General features: G+C 39.9%; 1 protein-coding gene across 2 annotated transcripts in view; it reads right to left on the bottom strand.

Annotated features, from left to right (window-relative positions):
* The window catches only part of LOC129432028 (plexin-B2), a 132050-nt gene that overhangs the window by 18953 nt on the left and 96875 nt on the right, over positions 1-16222 (bottom strand). For both annotated transcript variants that reach the window (XM_073868621.1, XM_073868620.1), the window contains exons 3-14: positions 13446-14572; positions 13134-13322; positions 11413-11544; positions 8956-9056; positions 8435-8567; positions 5815-5971; positions 5466-5577; positions 4517-4628; positions 4332-4433; positions 4141-4236; positions 3782-3869; positions 1053-1213 (exon numbers count right to left, since the gene is read on the bottom strand). In XM_073868621.1, coding sequence (XP_073724722.1) covers positions 1053-1213; positions 3782-3869; positions 4141-4236; positions 4332-4433; positions 4517-4628; positions 5466-5577; positions 5815-5971; positions 8435-8567; positions 8956-9056; positions 11413-11544; positions 13134-13322; positions 13446-14570 — 2508 coding nt within the window. In that variant the 5' untranslated portion in view covers positions 14571-14572. The remainder of the gene's footprint in view (positions 1-1052; positions 1214-3781; positions 3870-4140; positions 4237-4331; positions 4434-4516; positions 4629-5465; positions 5578-5814; positions 5972-8434; positions 8568-8955; positions 9057-11412; positions 11545-13133; positions 13323-13445; positions 14573-16222) is intronic.

Genomic DNA, 16222 nt, shown 5'->3' with positions numbered 1-16222 from the left:
GGTACCTATTGAAATCCATCGTATTTGTTTTTCCTACTATGGAAGTCAATGGTTACCATCAGCTGTATGCTTACAATCATATATCAAAATATGAAGAGTTTCGTTGCAAAACGAGATAAATCCATTTTTTTACATTTTTCTCAAAACATGTTTATTATTATGTTATCATGTTATTATTTTGTTTTGTGGTGCTTCTTAGATGTATTTTTTAAGTTATGAAGGTTTAAATCAAAACAAACCAACTGCAGTTGCATTGAAACTAATTGGAATGCACAACCAAAAAACGAGACCTCTGAACAATTAAAAAACGGTGGTCATCTCGTTCTGCAACGAAACTCTTCATATCTTCTTTTGTGTTAATCAGAAAAAATAAATTCATGCAGATTTAAAACAACATGAGGATGAGAAAATGATGACAGAATTTTCATTTTTGGGTGAACTATCCCTTTAAGTTCCCATTGGAGTTTAACAAATTTGACTGTCTTTCGCTGCAAAACCCTCTAACTGCATTCAAGCAACAAATTGAAAGTTAACTCATCCGCTCAGTCACTTAACTAGTCAATCAGTTAACTGACATCACACATGATCAATGCCGTTGCTTTGGAAAAAAATAATTTGCAAGATGACAAATAACAGAATACTATCAGGCCCAGGCAGCGTGTTCATTAGTCTCAGATGGATTTAACAAAATACGAGCGCAAAGAAAGATCGTTTCAAATATCTAGTTTGCGACTACCATCACAGAGCACGCAGGCATCTATGCATCATTTAGCCATGAAAAATATGGGGGGATAAAACACACAGTTTTTTTTGGTAAAGATGAAGAGAGGGGAAAATTATGAACTGCATTTGAACCGAGAGTGGAGAATTATGCATGGCAACATTTGTCATGGGAGATGAGATATTCTTGAATGCGTTTCATCTTTGGCTTGAAGGTTGTATAAGTTTCATAATGATCCAACACTGATTTTTATGAATCGTACAAGATGTTTATGTTAGGATTTAAAAGAAGTGAATGTCAGGGAAGGAGTAAAGTTTGTGATAGTCCTCACATCTGTAATTGTCGGGGCAGGGCATTGACTAAGTTCTTGGTTGCACAGGTCTTTATAGATGCAGGATTTTGTGTTGTCACACCACACGCAGTTATAGTTCTTCTCTGCGTTCTTACACAGACTGCAGTCCTCACGACGAACTGAACAGTTGTACAGCACCACTGTGTACAAAAAGAGAAGAAAATCATTAGCATTTCAAAAACACACAACAAAGCTCAGAAATGATGATTCTGCGATTCATTTCAGTCCGTTTATTTGTTTATGCGTATAAAGAGGAAACATGATTTAATATATGCTGTACTAGTTGGTAGCAAGTAGCAAAATGTGGCGTACACACCAAACGCAAGCATTGCGTTCCTCACTCTAATGCTGCGTTTACACCAGTTGCGGTAGAGATGGCAAGCACGGGTGATTTACATGTTAAGTCAATGCAAAGACGTGATTAGGCATCCTGCGGCGCGTTCCACGCGTACTGAGCGTTGCCGCAGAAAACGCGCGAGTTGAGAAATCTGAACTTCAGCGAATTTCCGCACCGCGTTAACCCAATCAGGACCTTGCTGTACTAGTGACGTGATTACAGGAAGCGAGCATAGTCTCAGCAGAGTCGCAGAAGCCCCTCCCATGATGTGAATTTTAGTGTGAATGTCTCGAATGACTAGAATTTCATGCGCGAATGAAGCAAGTAAACTCAAATGTTCAAGCGTCCAACTACGTGCGAACAGCGCGTTTTTGCCGCCTCTACCGCGGCTGGTGTAAACGCAGCATAATATTACTCGTGGGATTTAACTTTGTGTCATGGGAGTTGAATATTTTCAGTACGTTTAAGTAAAAAAACGTGTTTTTACGGCAACCACGTCACCCAATTCGTGTTATTTGCATCACCCTGCGCGCCTTTGCCTTGACTTTGTATGTAATTTACTTGCGCAAATCGTTGAATTCGCGTTTGGTGTGTACGCCCCATTACACTGTAAAAAAGATTTGTTGGTTTAACTTAATAAAGTAAGTTACCTGGTTTCCTTAAAGGAATAGTCTACTCATTTTCAATATTAAAATATGTTATTACCTTAACTAAGAATTGTTGATACATCCCTCTATCATCTGTACTTCGACTCGCCTGAAAAGTCTGCTCCCCTTCTCCCTCACATAATGGGAGAGGGAGGGTGTTACTGAGCCGAGTCGAAGTACTCCCAAAAGTGCTATTACGCCATAAAATATAGTTCCTCTTTTAAATCCGCTTAGAAAAGCGCTACGTTTTATTTTGTACCACCAAACCTGCTCGTACAACTACTCGTCCCAAATAGGAAAAACGTTGATGTGTTTGGTCACTTCTAAATTTATCTCTAAATGGTACCATTGAATGAATGGGGCTAAGCTAAATATTATCAAAGCGTCGCAGCGCGCTCCAGCGCTTACGTGCACGCACACAGATGATAGAGGGATGTATCAACAATTCTTAGTTAAGGTAATAACATATTTTAATATTGAAAATGAGTAGACTATTCCTTTAACTTTTTGAGTTACTCAACTTAAACATTTTAGTTGTGTAAAATATGATGTGTCAACAAATTTTTTTAACAGTGTATGTGATGGGGCTGAGAGACGGGAGAGTCTGGAAAAGTATTTGGATGCAAAATTTACATTACATTTACTTCCATTCATTTAGCAGATGCTTTTAACCAAAGTGACTTACAAATGAAGAACAAAACAACTAATTGTCAGTCAAACAGTATGTGCAGAACACAGTCTGTACCATAGTTTAGTGTCTAAGCAAGTACAGCCAAAAATAAGTTATGAAACTATATAAATAAATAATAGATATAACAAAAATATGATTAATAAATCACTCAAAATTAATATTTGAATTAAATAAAGGATAATATATAGGAAGCAGGTTGTTATCGCAGAAATATGCCTCGACAGTGCGATCAAGACTCAACCTGAAGTGTAGGGTCGTTTCACACTGAAGGGGCTTATTTCGGGATAACAATCTGGCTCTAGCTTGTACATGCTTAGACACATTATCCCGCTTATTACACGGCTATTTACCTCATAAGTTAGGTAAAAAACATTAAATATTGATTTGAAATATTTCATTAGCTCATTTTTAACGAATTCAGACATTCTGCAAGGAAAACCTGATTACTTTTGGTTTTACAATAAGACAAGACGTTCAAATGTCACAAACACACTTTTTCGTTTAATCATTTGTAAATATAATGTCATATATGTTATTAAAAGACTTTTCAAAATGATTTGCAGTATCCGGGTTACTGCGTGTTATTTGTCTTGAGTGGTTGTTATCTCGGAAAAACATACCTTGGAATGTCGCAACTGGCCAATCAGAATCAAGTATTTTAGAGTGCCGTGTAATAAATTATATTAATTATGTGCGTGTGTTTACAGTAGACCAAGTCAGGATCTTAAATATTTTTGGGTTGTTTCCCTTGAAGCAAAACATGGTTTTAAATGCATATATATCCTAAAATTGACAACTTTTACCAGTAGCCTCTGTTATAAACCACACAAAAATAGCATCCATTATAAACATGGACTAAAAGCCACAAAAATCTCATTTTGATACCATGGGACCTTTAAATGCATTCTTTGTTTGTGTGCCAAATAAATATTTCTCAGATTTTGCAAATGCTTGGCAAGCTACGGTTTCAAAGCCATTTCACCAGTGCTGGATTTTGTGCACCTCTTATGTACAATAATGAACAGAAGTATACCTCTAAGGGTGCTGTCAATCATCCTCTCTGTTTCTTTATCCTTTACGTAAAACTTCACATTCACCTCTGGCTCTTTGTCGTAGTCAAACTGTCACAAAAACAGCAGAAAGTCTCATTATATGAGCACATCACGGCATCTGCAACAACTGTTTGCCTGTGCTCTAATTCTCCCCTGCCAACATGATGTCTTTTCGAAACCAGATCGCCGTTTGTTTACTACACCCACACACACCCTACACATGTGCACTTCAAAAGCCGTCAATGTCATATTGGCTGGAGCTCAAAGTGCCAAAAACAAATCAATGTTTGAATGAAGAAAGAGGCTTAAAACAAAGGGTAAATGATTGGAGAGTACTCACTGCATAACCTTCAAAACTGTACTTTGAACCGTCAGCCTCCACGATCACCTCGCCCACCTGTTTCATGAGCTCAGTGCCGATCTGTAAGGTTTTGCCCTGAGATCAAGAGAGAGTAATAAAGAATATTTACTCCAGGACATTTTGGAAATGCAACGTCTACACATGTGAGGTGCGAAATATAAGCACTTTACCGAATAAAAATCCAGGTTTTTGCCCTGAAATTTGATGGGGGTTTTATAGCCAACGGGAATGAGAAGAGGATCTGGGAGCTCAAACTGCGGACACATACCGACCTGCAAGAACCAAAAAACATCTAATAAAGTGTTCAGATGCAAAAACGATCAATGTCAATGTTGTATGTCAAGATCGCTCTTACCTCCAGATGTTTGATGATATGGGATCCCTCAGCAGCATCATTTTTATCACTACATGAGTGTTCCTGAATGTTCCATTGGCAGCCCCACTGACTGGTTACACAAGCTATGCAACTGCAGAACAAACAGTCAATCAATCAGAAGGAAAGATTAAAGGCTCATGGACTAGTTAGTTAATAAGTCAGTTATAAGGAACAGCACTGTAGTTCTTAATAAAACATCCATAGTGGAGTGCATATCAGAACGCATTTGTGTTTAAAAGAGCACCACCTGTTGGTTGGGAGGACCTGATACCAAAGATACTGGATAACAAGATTTGGCACTGCTATTACTACGAATAGGCGATAATGCAACACTTAATATGGCCAATTTACAGAATTGCGTGATGCACTTGCCAATCTTGCGCAGTACCTGAAACAACCTCAAAATAAGGTGTTTTAATCAGGTTTGATCTTAAAGCCCGGATTACAATTAGTTTTTTACGTGTACAAGGCATGGTCGAATGTGCAGCCATGCATAGTTTATTTGATTTGTACGTGTACACAGAAGTTCGACACATGTGCACGGTCACGAAATGCTATGCATCTCATTGGCTACATACTACATTCTCCTGTACATGCATGTGCAACCTACGCATACAAAGTATGCGGTTTCAAAAATACAGCGGTGCGGATACAGTGCGCAAGTACTATTTTAAAGAGGGAACTGTACGCGGACCACCACGTATTCATAAAAACGGGACTACGCTTATTAGCTTAAGCAGCAAAAACTGTTGTAAAATGTAATTGTTGGTCAGATATGTTTGTTTAATTGTGATTCAAGCAAAATCTTTCTTTCCCATTCAAGTTGATAGGACTTTATTGTTGCATGACTAAAATAACTGTCCAGAGGCATTGCAAATATTTCCGCCGAGTTGCGTGACTCCCCAGGCGGGACTTTGCTGATACTCACGGTGTATTCTTTGCACTCTTAACCACAGCTGCACAGTCGTAGAAGTTAAACGCACTGGAGGCCACTTCGATGTGGCTATTCACCTTAATTTTCACCGGCACTGCCACAAAATCTACACATGGGAAAGGAAATGCGTATAAAGGTGTTACAGCTGATCAGACTCCAAATTAAAAATCACAAATTTAACAAATTACAAAACACAAAGAAGCACTAAATTATTCATGCGAGACATCAGCTGTGAGACAACACCATCTGTTTGTTCAGGGACCCCAGAAACAGCGAGAGGGCAGTTTGACAGGATGTGATTATGAAAGCTAAAAGACAAACAGAGGAAGAGATTTGCTCTTACCTTGCATGTCAGGTGTGGGTGATATTGAATCAGAGGTCGGGAGAGCGCAGCTGACATTACTTCCCTCCATAGTAGCTTCGCTTATGAAATCACCAAACACACAATGCAGTGTATCTGGATCATAGATGCTTGGGAGGGAGGGAACGTATATCTTAACCTGTTTTAGAAAAAAGTAAAAAAAATTAGTTCCCACACTTTGATTTGGAGGTCTTCGTGAGTCCAAAGAAATGTACCTGACCCTAAATGATGCAAATCACTTTTTACCCAAACCCGAGGTGCATAAATATTTAAAAAAAAGACCCGACCCGAGACAAACCCGAGATAATTAGATCCGAGATGGCCTGAACTATCTCGCATGTAGGGCTGAGCGATATATATCGAGGGATTGTCATAAGCATCTCATCAGTAAAGCTGGTTCCTTGATTAGTAGTAAATCGCCATCAGCTGCTTTTAGATGGAGCGGCATTTACTACAAAGAGCCGTAGTTCGCTGACAATCGGGAAAAACAATCGGGTTTCTTTCTGACTGAGTGGGTGCGTGGCTGCAGAGTGCACAGATGTCGGTGCCGTTTATATTTGGGTCCAGTGGGGTTTAAAAAAATTGCTATGAATTTGTATAATTTTATTGGGTTTGTCTCGGTCTTTCTAAAAAAAGTAAGATTTATGCACGTCGGGTATGCATTTTACATTCAGGTAAAAAAATTGCCGAGCCGGCCTAGTCCGGACCCTGGTCCAATTTTCTGGGGTTTGTCTCGGGTCTGGTCTTTCTTAAAAAAAAAAAGACCTGTTAGTCTGCCTTTAAAATGTCCACCTTCACTCCATTTATTACCCTAAATTGTTTGAGGCTGTTAGCTGCATAAAGACACCTGTCCACCCCATACAATCAGTAAGAATCCAACTACTAACATGGCCAAGACTAAAAAGCTGTCCAAAGACACTAGAGACAAAATTGGACACCTCCACAAGGCTGGAAAGGGCCAGGGGGAAATTGCCAAGCAGCTTGGTGAAAAAAGGTCCACTGTTGGAGCAATCATTAGAAAACGGAAGAAGCTAAACATGACTGTCAATCTCCCTCGGACTGGGGGTCCATGCAAGATCTCACCTCGTGGGGTCTCAATGATCCTAAGAAAGGTGAGAAATCAGCCCAGAACTACACGGGAGGAGCTGATCAATGACCTGAAAAGAGCTAGGACCACCGTTTTCAAGGTTCCTGTTGGTAATACAATAAAACGTCATGGTTTGAAATCATGCATGGCACGGAAGGTTCCCCTGCTTATACCAGCACATGTCCAGGCCCATCTTAAGTGTGCAAAATGATCCAGGGGAGTCATGGGAGAAAGTCATGTGGTCAGATGAGACCAAAATAGAACTTTTTGGTCATAATTCAACTAAACGTGTTTGGAGGAAGAAAAATGATGAGTACCATCCCAAGAACACCATCCCTACTCTGAAGCATGGGGGTGGTAGCATCATGCTTTGGGGGTGTTTTTCTGCACATGGGACAGGGCGACTGCACTGTTTTAAGGAGAGGATGACCGGGGGCCATGTATTGCGTGATTTTGGGGAACAACCTCCTTCACTCAGTTAGAGCATTAAGGATGGGTCGAGGCTGGGTCTTCCAACATGACAATGACCCGAGCACACAGCAAGGATAACCAAGGAGTGGCTCTGTAAAAAGCATATCAAGGTTCTGGCGTGGCCTAACCAGTCTCCAGACCAAAACCCAAACCCAATAAATAATCTTTGGAGGGAACTCCGTGTTTCTCAGCGACAGGCCAGAAACCTGACTGATCTAGAGAAGGAGGAGTGGGCCAAAATCCCTCCTGCAGTGTGTGCAAACCTGGTGAAAAACTACAGGAAACGTATGACCTCTGTAATTGCAAACAAAGGCTACTGTACCAAATATTAACATTGACTTTCTCAGGTGTTCAAATACTTATTTGCAGCTGTATCATACAAATAAATAGTTAAAAAAATCATACATTGTGATTTCTGGATTTTTTAAAATTATGTCTCTCACAGTGGACATGCACCTACGATGACAATTTCATACCCCTCCATGATTTCTAAGTGGGAAAACTTGCAAAATAGCAGGGTGTTCAAATACTTATTTTCCTCACTGCTTATATATGCACATCGGTAATAAGTGATTAAAGCATGATGAAATTACTGTGACAGGTAAAACTTTTACAAATGAGTTTTAATTGATACCATTCTTGACCACTGTTGGACTTTAAAGATTTTAAAATCCCCTGGTATTTCCATGAATGCAGGCACAGTTAAAATCAATATTCCTTTAGAGTATGTTGCATTTATTTATTACATCTGATCCGGAAAGTTAATTAAAGCATCCTTAATAAACCACTTAAGTCGCTTTTAAGACACATAAGCTATGCATAAGCAGTACTCTATTCATGTGGTTTGATATTACAGTTTAAGATGCCTTGTTTAGAAACGTAATCATTTCAGCTTATGAATAAAGGATTAGATTCCAGTCTGGATCTGTTACAGCCAGCAAAATATCAATCCTGAGTTAAGGTAATCCTTAAGAGGTTAGAACTTGAAATAACTGCAGAAAGCATCACGTAGTGTACAGTATGTGTGTGTTTGTGTTCTGGTACCTCTGTGTCATCTGTTTTCTTGCGGCTGATGTTGGGGGGATCAAAGGCCTCAACGGTCACACACTTTTGCTTCGGACTCCACAGCCATGCGTTCCTTTCCGTTCCTCTGCTACAGTCTTTCTTCCTGGTGCATCTGTGGGAAATGATAAAGGAACAAATAAGCCTCACTGCATACATTCTCTTAAGCCTGCTTTAACTGGACTGCACACCGATATCTATGAAATAATGAATACTATTGTACCATGTAAAGTGCATGCATCAAACATACTGATCCGAGCACAAGGTCAACAGAATATATTTAGCTACAATACAGACCTAAATGCTGTATATTACACCATCAAACTTGAATTAATAATGGAGTTCCCATGTCAAATGAAAGTCACATGGTCGCTTGCCACTGCCAGTGGACACAAGCTATCAAATACCACCATGAGTGATTTTTGAAGCTCAGTTTGTTTGACTACCAGATGACGTGGCCAAATGGTGTTGAACTTTAGTCAAATGAGTTTCAACAGACTCACCGGCCCTCCAACACACACCAGCCGCAGTACGGATCACGCTGGGACACGCATGATTGACAGTCTTTCTTATGTTCACAAGCCTGCACCGGCACTTTCGTGATCTACAAAACAGAATATAACACATTTAGTTTAAGATTCAAAACAGTAGATGCCCCTGACTGAAGGTGCATACAGAATTGGAAAGACTGTTGACAACCAAAGGTCAATAAACTAGGGAAGTAAATTCAGAAATGTACAAAAAACTTATCAACAGTACACTCTTAAAAAAGCTAGATAATTTTCAACCCAGCGTTCCAACCTGTTGGGTTGTAAGTTAACCTATGCTGGGTGGTTTTAACTCATTATTGGGTCAAAACATTTTCTGGGTTACTTTAACCCAACAGCTGGGTTCACCCTTATTGACCCAACGTTGGGTTAAAAATAATCCTGTATTTTTAGGAGTGTGGGCTTAAAGAGATACACCAGCCAAATATTAAAATTACTCCATGATTTACTCATCCCCAAAGCAATACAAGATACACATGTCCATCATTTTCAGATGATGGACATAACCTTCTCTTCCAAGCTTTATAGTGGTAAAAAACAAGAATCAGGGAATATCTTTTAACTTTATAACCCATTGGACCGTGTGGATTACCTCTGTGAGGGATGAATGCACTTTTTGGAGGTTTAAAGGTCTTTGGTGGCTAATCTATGTGATTTTTAAGTAAAACATCCATATTTTAAATTTAATAAACTGTAATAACTAGCATCTGGTAACAACGCCATCTTGAATTCATGCGATTCACGAGAGAGTTTTAGTGTAGCGAGTGCTCGTTGCCATGGGTAAGTTGCGCAGTGAGTGACTCTCGTGAATCGCGTCCAAGATGGCGTTGTTAACGGAAGCTAGTTATTATAGGGCCAGATTTACTAAACGGGGCAAATTAGCACCAGAGCGCAATTTCAAAAAAGGGTTATTTACTAAAGGAGCAAATTAAATAACACAGAGACAATCGCGTTGCATGATACATCCCATAAATTTTGCGTGTGAAAGGGAAAATCCTAGAAATGCACATGCATTAAGGTTGGTCGCAAAAAATAACTAGACCACACTTTTCAGTCTTTAGTAAATCCCGACGGTCGTAATCTAACAACAAAATATTGGTTTGCGCTGGCGAAAGCTGGTAATAAATCTGTCCCATTGTTTATAAAGTTTAAAATATGGATATTTTTCTTACAATATCACATTGATTACCCGCAGAAGACCTTTATAACCCCTTGGAGCCATGTGGATTACTTCTGTGAGGAATAAATGCACTTTTTGGGCTTCAAATCAGAAGTTGTTCCCTGATCCCTGTTTTCTACCATTATAAAGCTTAGAAAAGCATGAACATTTACTAAAACAACTCTAAATGTGTTTGTCTGAAAGAAGATGGTCATATGTATTTTAGATTGCATGAGGGTGAGTAAATCACCCTGTAACTTTGATATTTGGCTGGGGTTTTGCTTTAAAGGATTAGTCCATTTTCTTAAAAGAAAAATCCAGATAATTTACTCACCACCATGTCATCCAAAATGTTGATGTCTTTCTTTGTTCAGTCAAGAAGATATTATGTTTTTTTGAGGAAAACATTGCAGGATTTTTCTAATTTTAATGGACTTTAATAGAACCCAACATTTAATACTTAACACTTTTTTCAACATAGTTTCAAAGGACTATAAACAATCCCAAACGAGGCATAAGGGTCTTATCTAGCAAAACGATTGTCATTTTTGACAAGAAAAATAAAAAATATGTACTTTTAAACCACAACTTTTCGCCTTGGTCCGGTCCAGTGCGACCTAACGTAAATGCGTAGTGACGTAGGGAGGTCACGTGTTAAATATATAAAACACACATTTGCGGACCATTGTAAACAATAAACTGACACAAAGACATTAATTAGTATCATTTGACATACAACAACGTCGGAACGGTCCTCTTTCTCAACACACTTGTAAACACTGGGGCGGAGTTTCGCGTTCGTCCTCTGTGACCTCTTGACGTGATGACGTATTGCGTCGGGTCACGCTAACACATCACGACCAGATCTAGACGAGAAGTTGTGCTTTAAACGTGTATATTTGTCATTTTTATTGTCAAAAATGACAATCTTTTTGCTAGATAAGACCCTTATGCCTCGTTTGGGATTGTTTATAGTCCTTTGAAACTCCATTGAAAAAAACTGTTAAGTGTTGAGTTAAGTATTAAATGTTGGGTTCTATTAAAGTCCATTAAAATGAGAAAAATCCTGCAGTGTTTTCCTCAAAAAACATAATTTCTTCTCGACTGAACAAAGAAAGACATCAACATTTTGGATGACATGGTGGTGAGTAAATTATCTGGATTTTTATTTTAAGAAAATGGACTCATCCTTTAACGACCGTTAGACCGGTGAAAAGACGTGTTGAGTATATGCTTATAAAACATGTACGAACCTTTTTGCCGGCGGTCATGTACAGATGATCAAAACTTGAATCAAAAAACAGGTTTTTGTTCACCCCACTATCTGCGTGTTCTCCCGAAATCCTGTTATAGAAGGGAGGGCTGGAGGGGTACTGCAGATGCACCTGCAGAATGAAAGAGTAGAGCATAGAGCCCTCATTTACAGTACATTCATTCAACTTGACAGATGCTTTTGTCCAAAGCGACTTATAAGTGAACATTATACTATTAGTACATCACTGCAGAAAATTCAAGGGTTAAGATGTTAAAAAGGCCTTGGGGTTTGAACTAGCAGCCCTGTGACCGGTTGCACCAGCTGAGCATAAACTCGGTTATAAGACATAAAATACGCTTTAAATATGTAGAATTTAAACCTTTTGCACCATCTAGATGTAAAATATAAAGCCTTCACTTCACTTGTGTGGGTCTAATGCACAGGCGATGCAAGGCGTAAAAAAGCGATCAGAGATCACACCAATAAATTATCATACATACTTAGATATTTACAAAGACAGAAAACTTATTAAAAGCATTTGTTTACTCTGATTTTAATTCAAACTCAGTATTCAATTAGTGTGCGTGCAGACGACCAGCGACTTTGTCACTGTGTTGCTAGTCTCATTCAATGGGGTCGTCAGGAGGCGCTCCTAATTCTGATAGTCCTTGTAACAACTATAAAAACACGAGTAACCGTCCTTTCAGTAAATGACGATAGATGGATGACGTGAACTCCACTGCTTCACTCTCATTGGTTGTCGCTCCCAAAAGTGAGGGAGAGGATGAACTGCTCTCATTTGTCATCTATTAGCTGGAGGCAGTAAATGTAATATTATAATTATAGTAGCACGTAGGGATGTGCATGTATGTCATTTTTTCATTTCCATTAATCAATTACCAGATTATTAATGAATTTCTTTTAACAGAAACCTCCAACAGGAATAGCTAGGTGATGAAGTGAAACTAAAGGGTTAATAAACACAAACTGAACCGATTTCTATATGACACACTCTAAGATATATTATCGCCGACGCGGCGCAAGTGCGCACAGGAAGCTTTTAAATCATGCATGGTACTGATGTCATAGCCCAGTCTGCGCAGCTTACATTGACATCAAACACGCACCCAATCTTTACTACCACAGGCGCTTGTAACGCTAACCAGATATCCAAATGCCGCAATTACCAAAAAAATTGAATGAAAAAATAAATAAACCCACATTGTTATCGTTTTCGTAATTGATAGTCTATGCCACGTTCAAGTGCTTGATCAATCAATTACTCGTGCCCATCCCTATTAGCATGCATGACGTCTCAACTATCACAGCGGTTAAACGCATAATGTGGCGACACGCATCATCTATGTTGAGAGTAGCTGCACCCTGTCCTAGTTTCAGATGGTGCAACAGGTGTTAATATTTTTCACAAAGCTGGACGTACCCAAGCCAGACGCCCAATGTCCAGCTGGTGCAACCTGCAATTGATGTTTAAATAATTAAGCCACACCAGAGCAAGGGAAAAACTCAAGGGCTGTGGTATCAACACCAGTAGATTGTAATATATTAAAAGCCTTTGTTACCTGCAAGTTATTTAATTGCATGATTGCCATATAAAAATGACATCCAATTTGGATTTTGCTTCTGACTGGGTGTCAAAACTAAAATAAGCTCATGTGTCTAAATGCATATTATTCATAATACTAAATTATTAGTTCTCACCTTTAATACATCTCCCCCACTGGTTCCCAAAAAGGCCACTGTGTGATCGTTCTCTACCGCCACAGCCACAGCCGTCAGCATCTCTTTTCTGGTGTAGATGGGTTTGACAGTCAAGGCGTATTCTGGTTTACTGGCTAGTGGTGAGGGAAGGAACTCTGCTCCGCATTTATAACTCTGCACCATGTCTTGCTGCATAGCCAAAACACAAACCATGCAACAGAGTTGGAACATTCATCTTTCGAAGCAGCAGATAACAAGTGAAGCCAGAATTATAGGACCGCATAAAAACAAGAGATGAAAAATCCAACTCACCGGTCTTTTGATATTACAGATGGCCTCTGGTTTAGAGACGTATGGTGAATAAACCGTCTTTGGTTTCCCATCCTCCCCAGCTTCTCCTATGTAGCAGGACTCGATCACTTCCTTGAGCCTTGCGTTGATGGCGCTGAGCGGGTACATGCACAATGCCGAACGGCTGCTGTCCTCATCAGCGCTTAACACCACAAACAAAACCTTATCGTTTGATTCTGAAAGATTAATATCCTTAGCCAAAACTGCTCCAGGGGTGGCCAGATATGCCGCTTGGACCTTGTTGTATGTGTTTTCCTGTCCACCATTATTGCTGGAGCAGTTGAGTTGAAGCTCTGTGTAGGAATAATACTGATGGTCATTCTCGCACAGGCGTGCCACAAACGTGATATTCCTGCTGTCGCTGGTGCCCGGGGTCCGTGAGAACAGGAAGTAGATGTAGCCATTATCCTTAAAAGCGTGGCGGAAGTCATGGACGTAACGCTGAGCGAAAGGGCTGGCCTGCACGGTGGACGCCTCAACCATGTTCTCGAAAACATCCATGTCGCCATGCTCCTGCAACAAGCGAGTGCTGACAAGCTTCGAGCTGTCTGAGCCACCATAGCCCTTCCCCACCAGAAACACGCTTAGATTAGTGTTAGTGTTAGTGTCTATGAAATAAGAAATAACCCCAACCACAGCGACAGTCTCTTCTGTGCTGGCCACATACGTCTTCTCTCCTTTGGTGTCACTGTAGTACACCGACTTCTCCACGCTGTTAAGGTCCACCAGGGAGCAGATGCCTCTAAACACGCTACCGCACACAACCAAGGTGCTATTTGGAGAGTTGACCAACAAGAGCTTGTTAATGTTGTCTGTTAACTTAGCATCTGTGCACTGCGCGGTTATTGGAGGAGTGCACTGCGGGTTGTCGTTCTTAGGGCCAGTCACGGCCTTGCTCTCGAGTTCCAAGTCAGAGTTCAGCTGGTAGATGGCATTTACGGCGCCCAGGTAAATTCGGCCAGTGTTACGGTCCTGAACGACGTTGTTGATGGTGTCATGAGAGGAGTACTGTTTCCAAGTATCATCGCAGCAAGTTGAGCCAATACACAGCAGCATGGTCAATGCTGCTAAGGCTCTCCACGCCATCTCTAAAAAAGACAGAACAAATTGTTTAAGCACTTGAATGCTTCGATATGTAGCACACCTTTCTCAAAACCCATTATGCTGAGGAAGAGTAATAATATGCATCAATATAAATGTTCAAATGCAAATTATAGTGCTGAAGTGTGCATGTTAAAATGCAAATGAAGAAATGTGTTATGATGACTCCATCATCATCACATGGCCTGCTTAGTCAGAGCTCAATTGCACAATCGGCACCAACATCAAGTCTGACATTATTTTTCATGTTCATCATCAGTGTATGTGTGTGTGTGGGGGGGGTAACTTGGTTCAGTTAATCATAACAAAACTTTCCAAGACTTCTCTTTCCTGTCACACATTTCTTAGGGCTGTGCCAGACGCTTGCCTATGCATTCTGAATCAGCATTCTGACTAACACTACACATACACGCAAAGCCACATTTAACACACACCCGCCACAGTAACCTCTAATCTCATTGAAAGCCAGTGAATTGACAGACACTAAGTGTAGAGAGAAAGCCAGCTCCGCCTCATATATCATGTCTCTGGAGTCCCGTCATTAAAGCCAATAAGGACGGTAATATCCGCTAAACTCCTTGCATGAATTCTTTATGAGCTCTGGGCGTGGGGCAGGGTGTCTTATAGACTAACTCCGTTTCAACCACAGAGAAAATTTTTAGGCAACAATATGCAATATACAACATTCCCGACTACATCTGAACCTCAACTTTTCAAATACATACAGCGCAAAAAATACGCTTCACTGATTTTGGACAGAAAGCTCATACAAGGAGTAGATGCGATTAAATCTTCCAACACAATATCTTTGCATACCGTGTCAGACGTGAACACAGGGTTGTTCAGGGGAAGAACAGGACAGGATGGTGTTGTTTTTGTTCAACCCACCTGCTGAAGTTGTACCGACCTTTTGTCACGTTGGCATCAGAAGTTCCTCTGATTGTTTTGATGAGCACTTGACTTCCGTCCCAGTGTTTAGGAACCGTTGAAGTGGTGAAGGCGAAGATAAAAGGAAGATGAATGAACGGAGAACAGGGGTGGAGATTGTGGCTCTTCGGAAATACTTTGCTTTTATCACCCTTGTCAATTTGTGCAGCCAACTGCAACGCTTTTGGAAAGAAAAGTTCAGGGGCCAAATAGAATTTTTACGTAACTTTCTCTCTACTTTAGCGAGGATAGTGTTGCATAAATGATAACAGTTGTCCAGTTTTCAAATGGACGTTACTCTACATGATTTTTGTGTGTTTGCGAATTCATAATTCATTCAACTTTCTTGACCAGTAAGGATTTGCTATAAATTATAAAAAATAAAGTTATTTTAACTTTATTTTTTTAATTACTAGCAATTCCTTACCAGTCAAAGTAGTCAAATTTAATTGCAATTTAAAGTTGATTGAACTTAAAAATTTAAGTGCAACAAGGAATTTTTACAGTCTACTAACTTATTATTCCATTTTTTATTTTGACACTACGTCGATATTTTTTAGTCTATGGGTCTGTAATGTCACCCATAGGTTTGTGAAGAGCTTTTTTGAAGGCAATAGTTGGCGGAGCCTGGAGTCCCCATCCTGGCAGCGCCTCACTGCGCATCACCAAAAATATGTAAATAGGCGTACTTGGGTGAATCTAACTGTGAG

Source organism: Misgurnus anguillicaudatus, chromosome 1 (genome assembly GCF_027580225.2).
Source record: "Misgurnus anguillicaudatus chromosome 1, ASM2758022v2, whole genome shotgun sequence".
NCBI classification, from domain to species: Eukaryota; Metazoa; Chordata; class Actinopteri; order Cypriniformes; family Cobitidae; genus Misgurnus; species Misgurnus anguillicaudatus.
The sequence above is the reverse complement of the archived record's forward strand: the minus strand, read 5'-3'. Positions and strand labels throughout refer to the sequence as shown.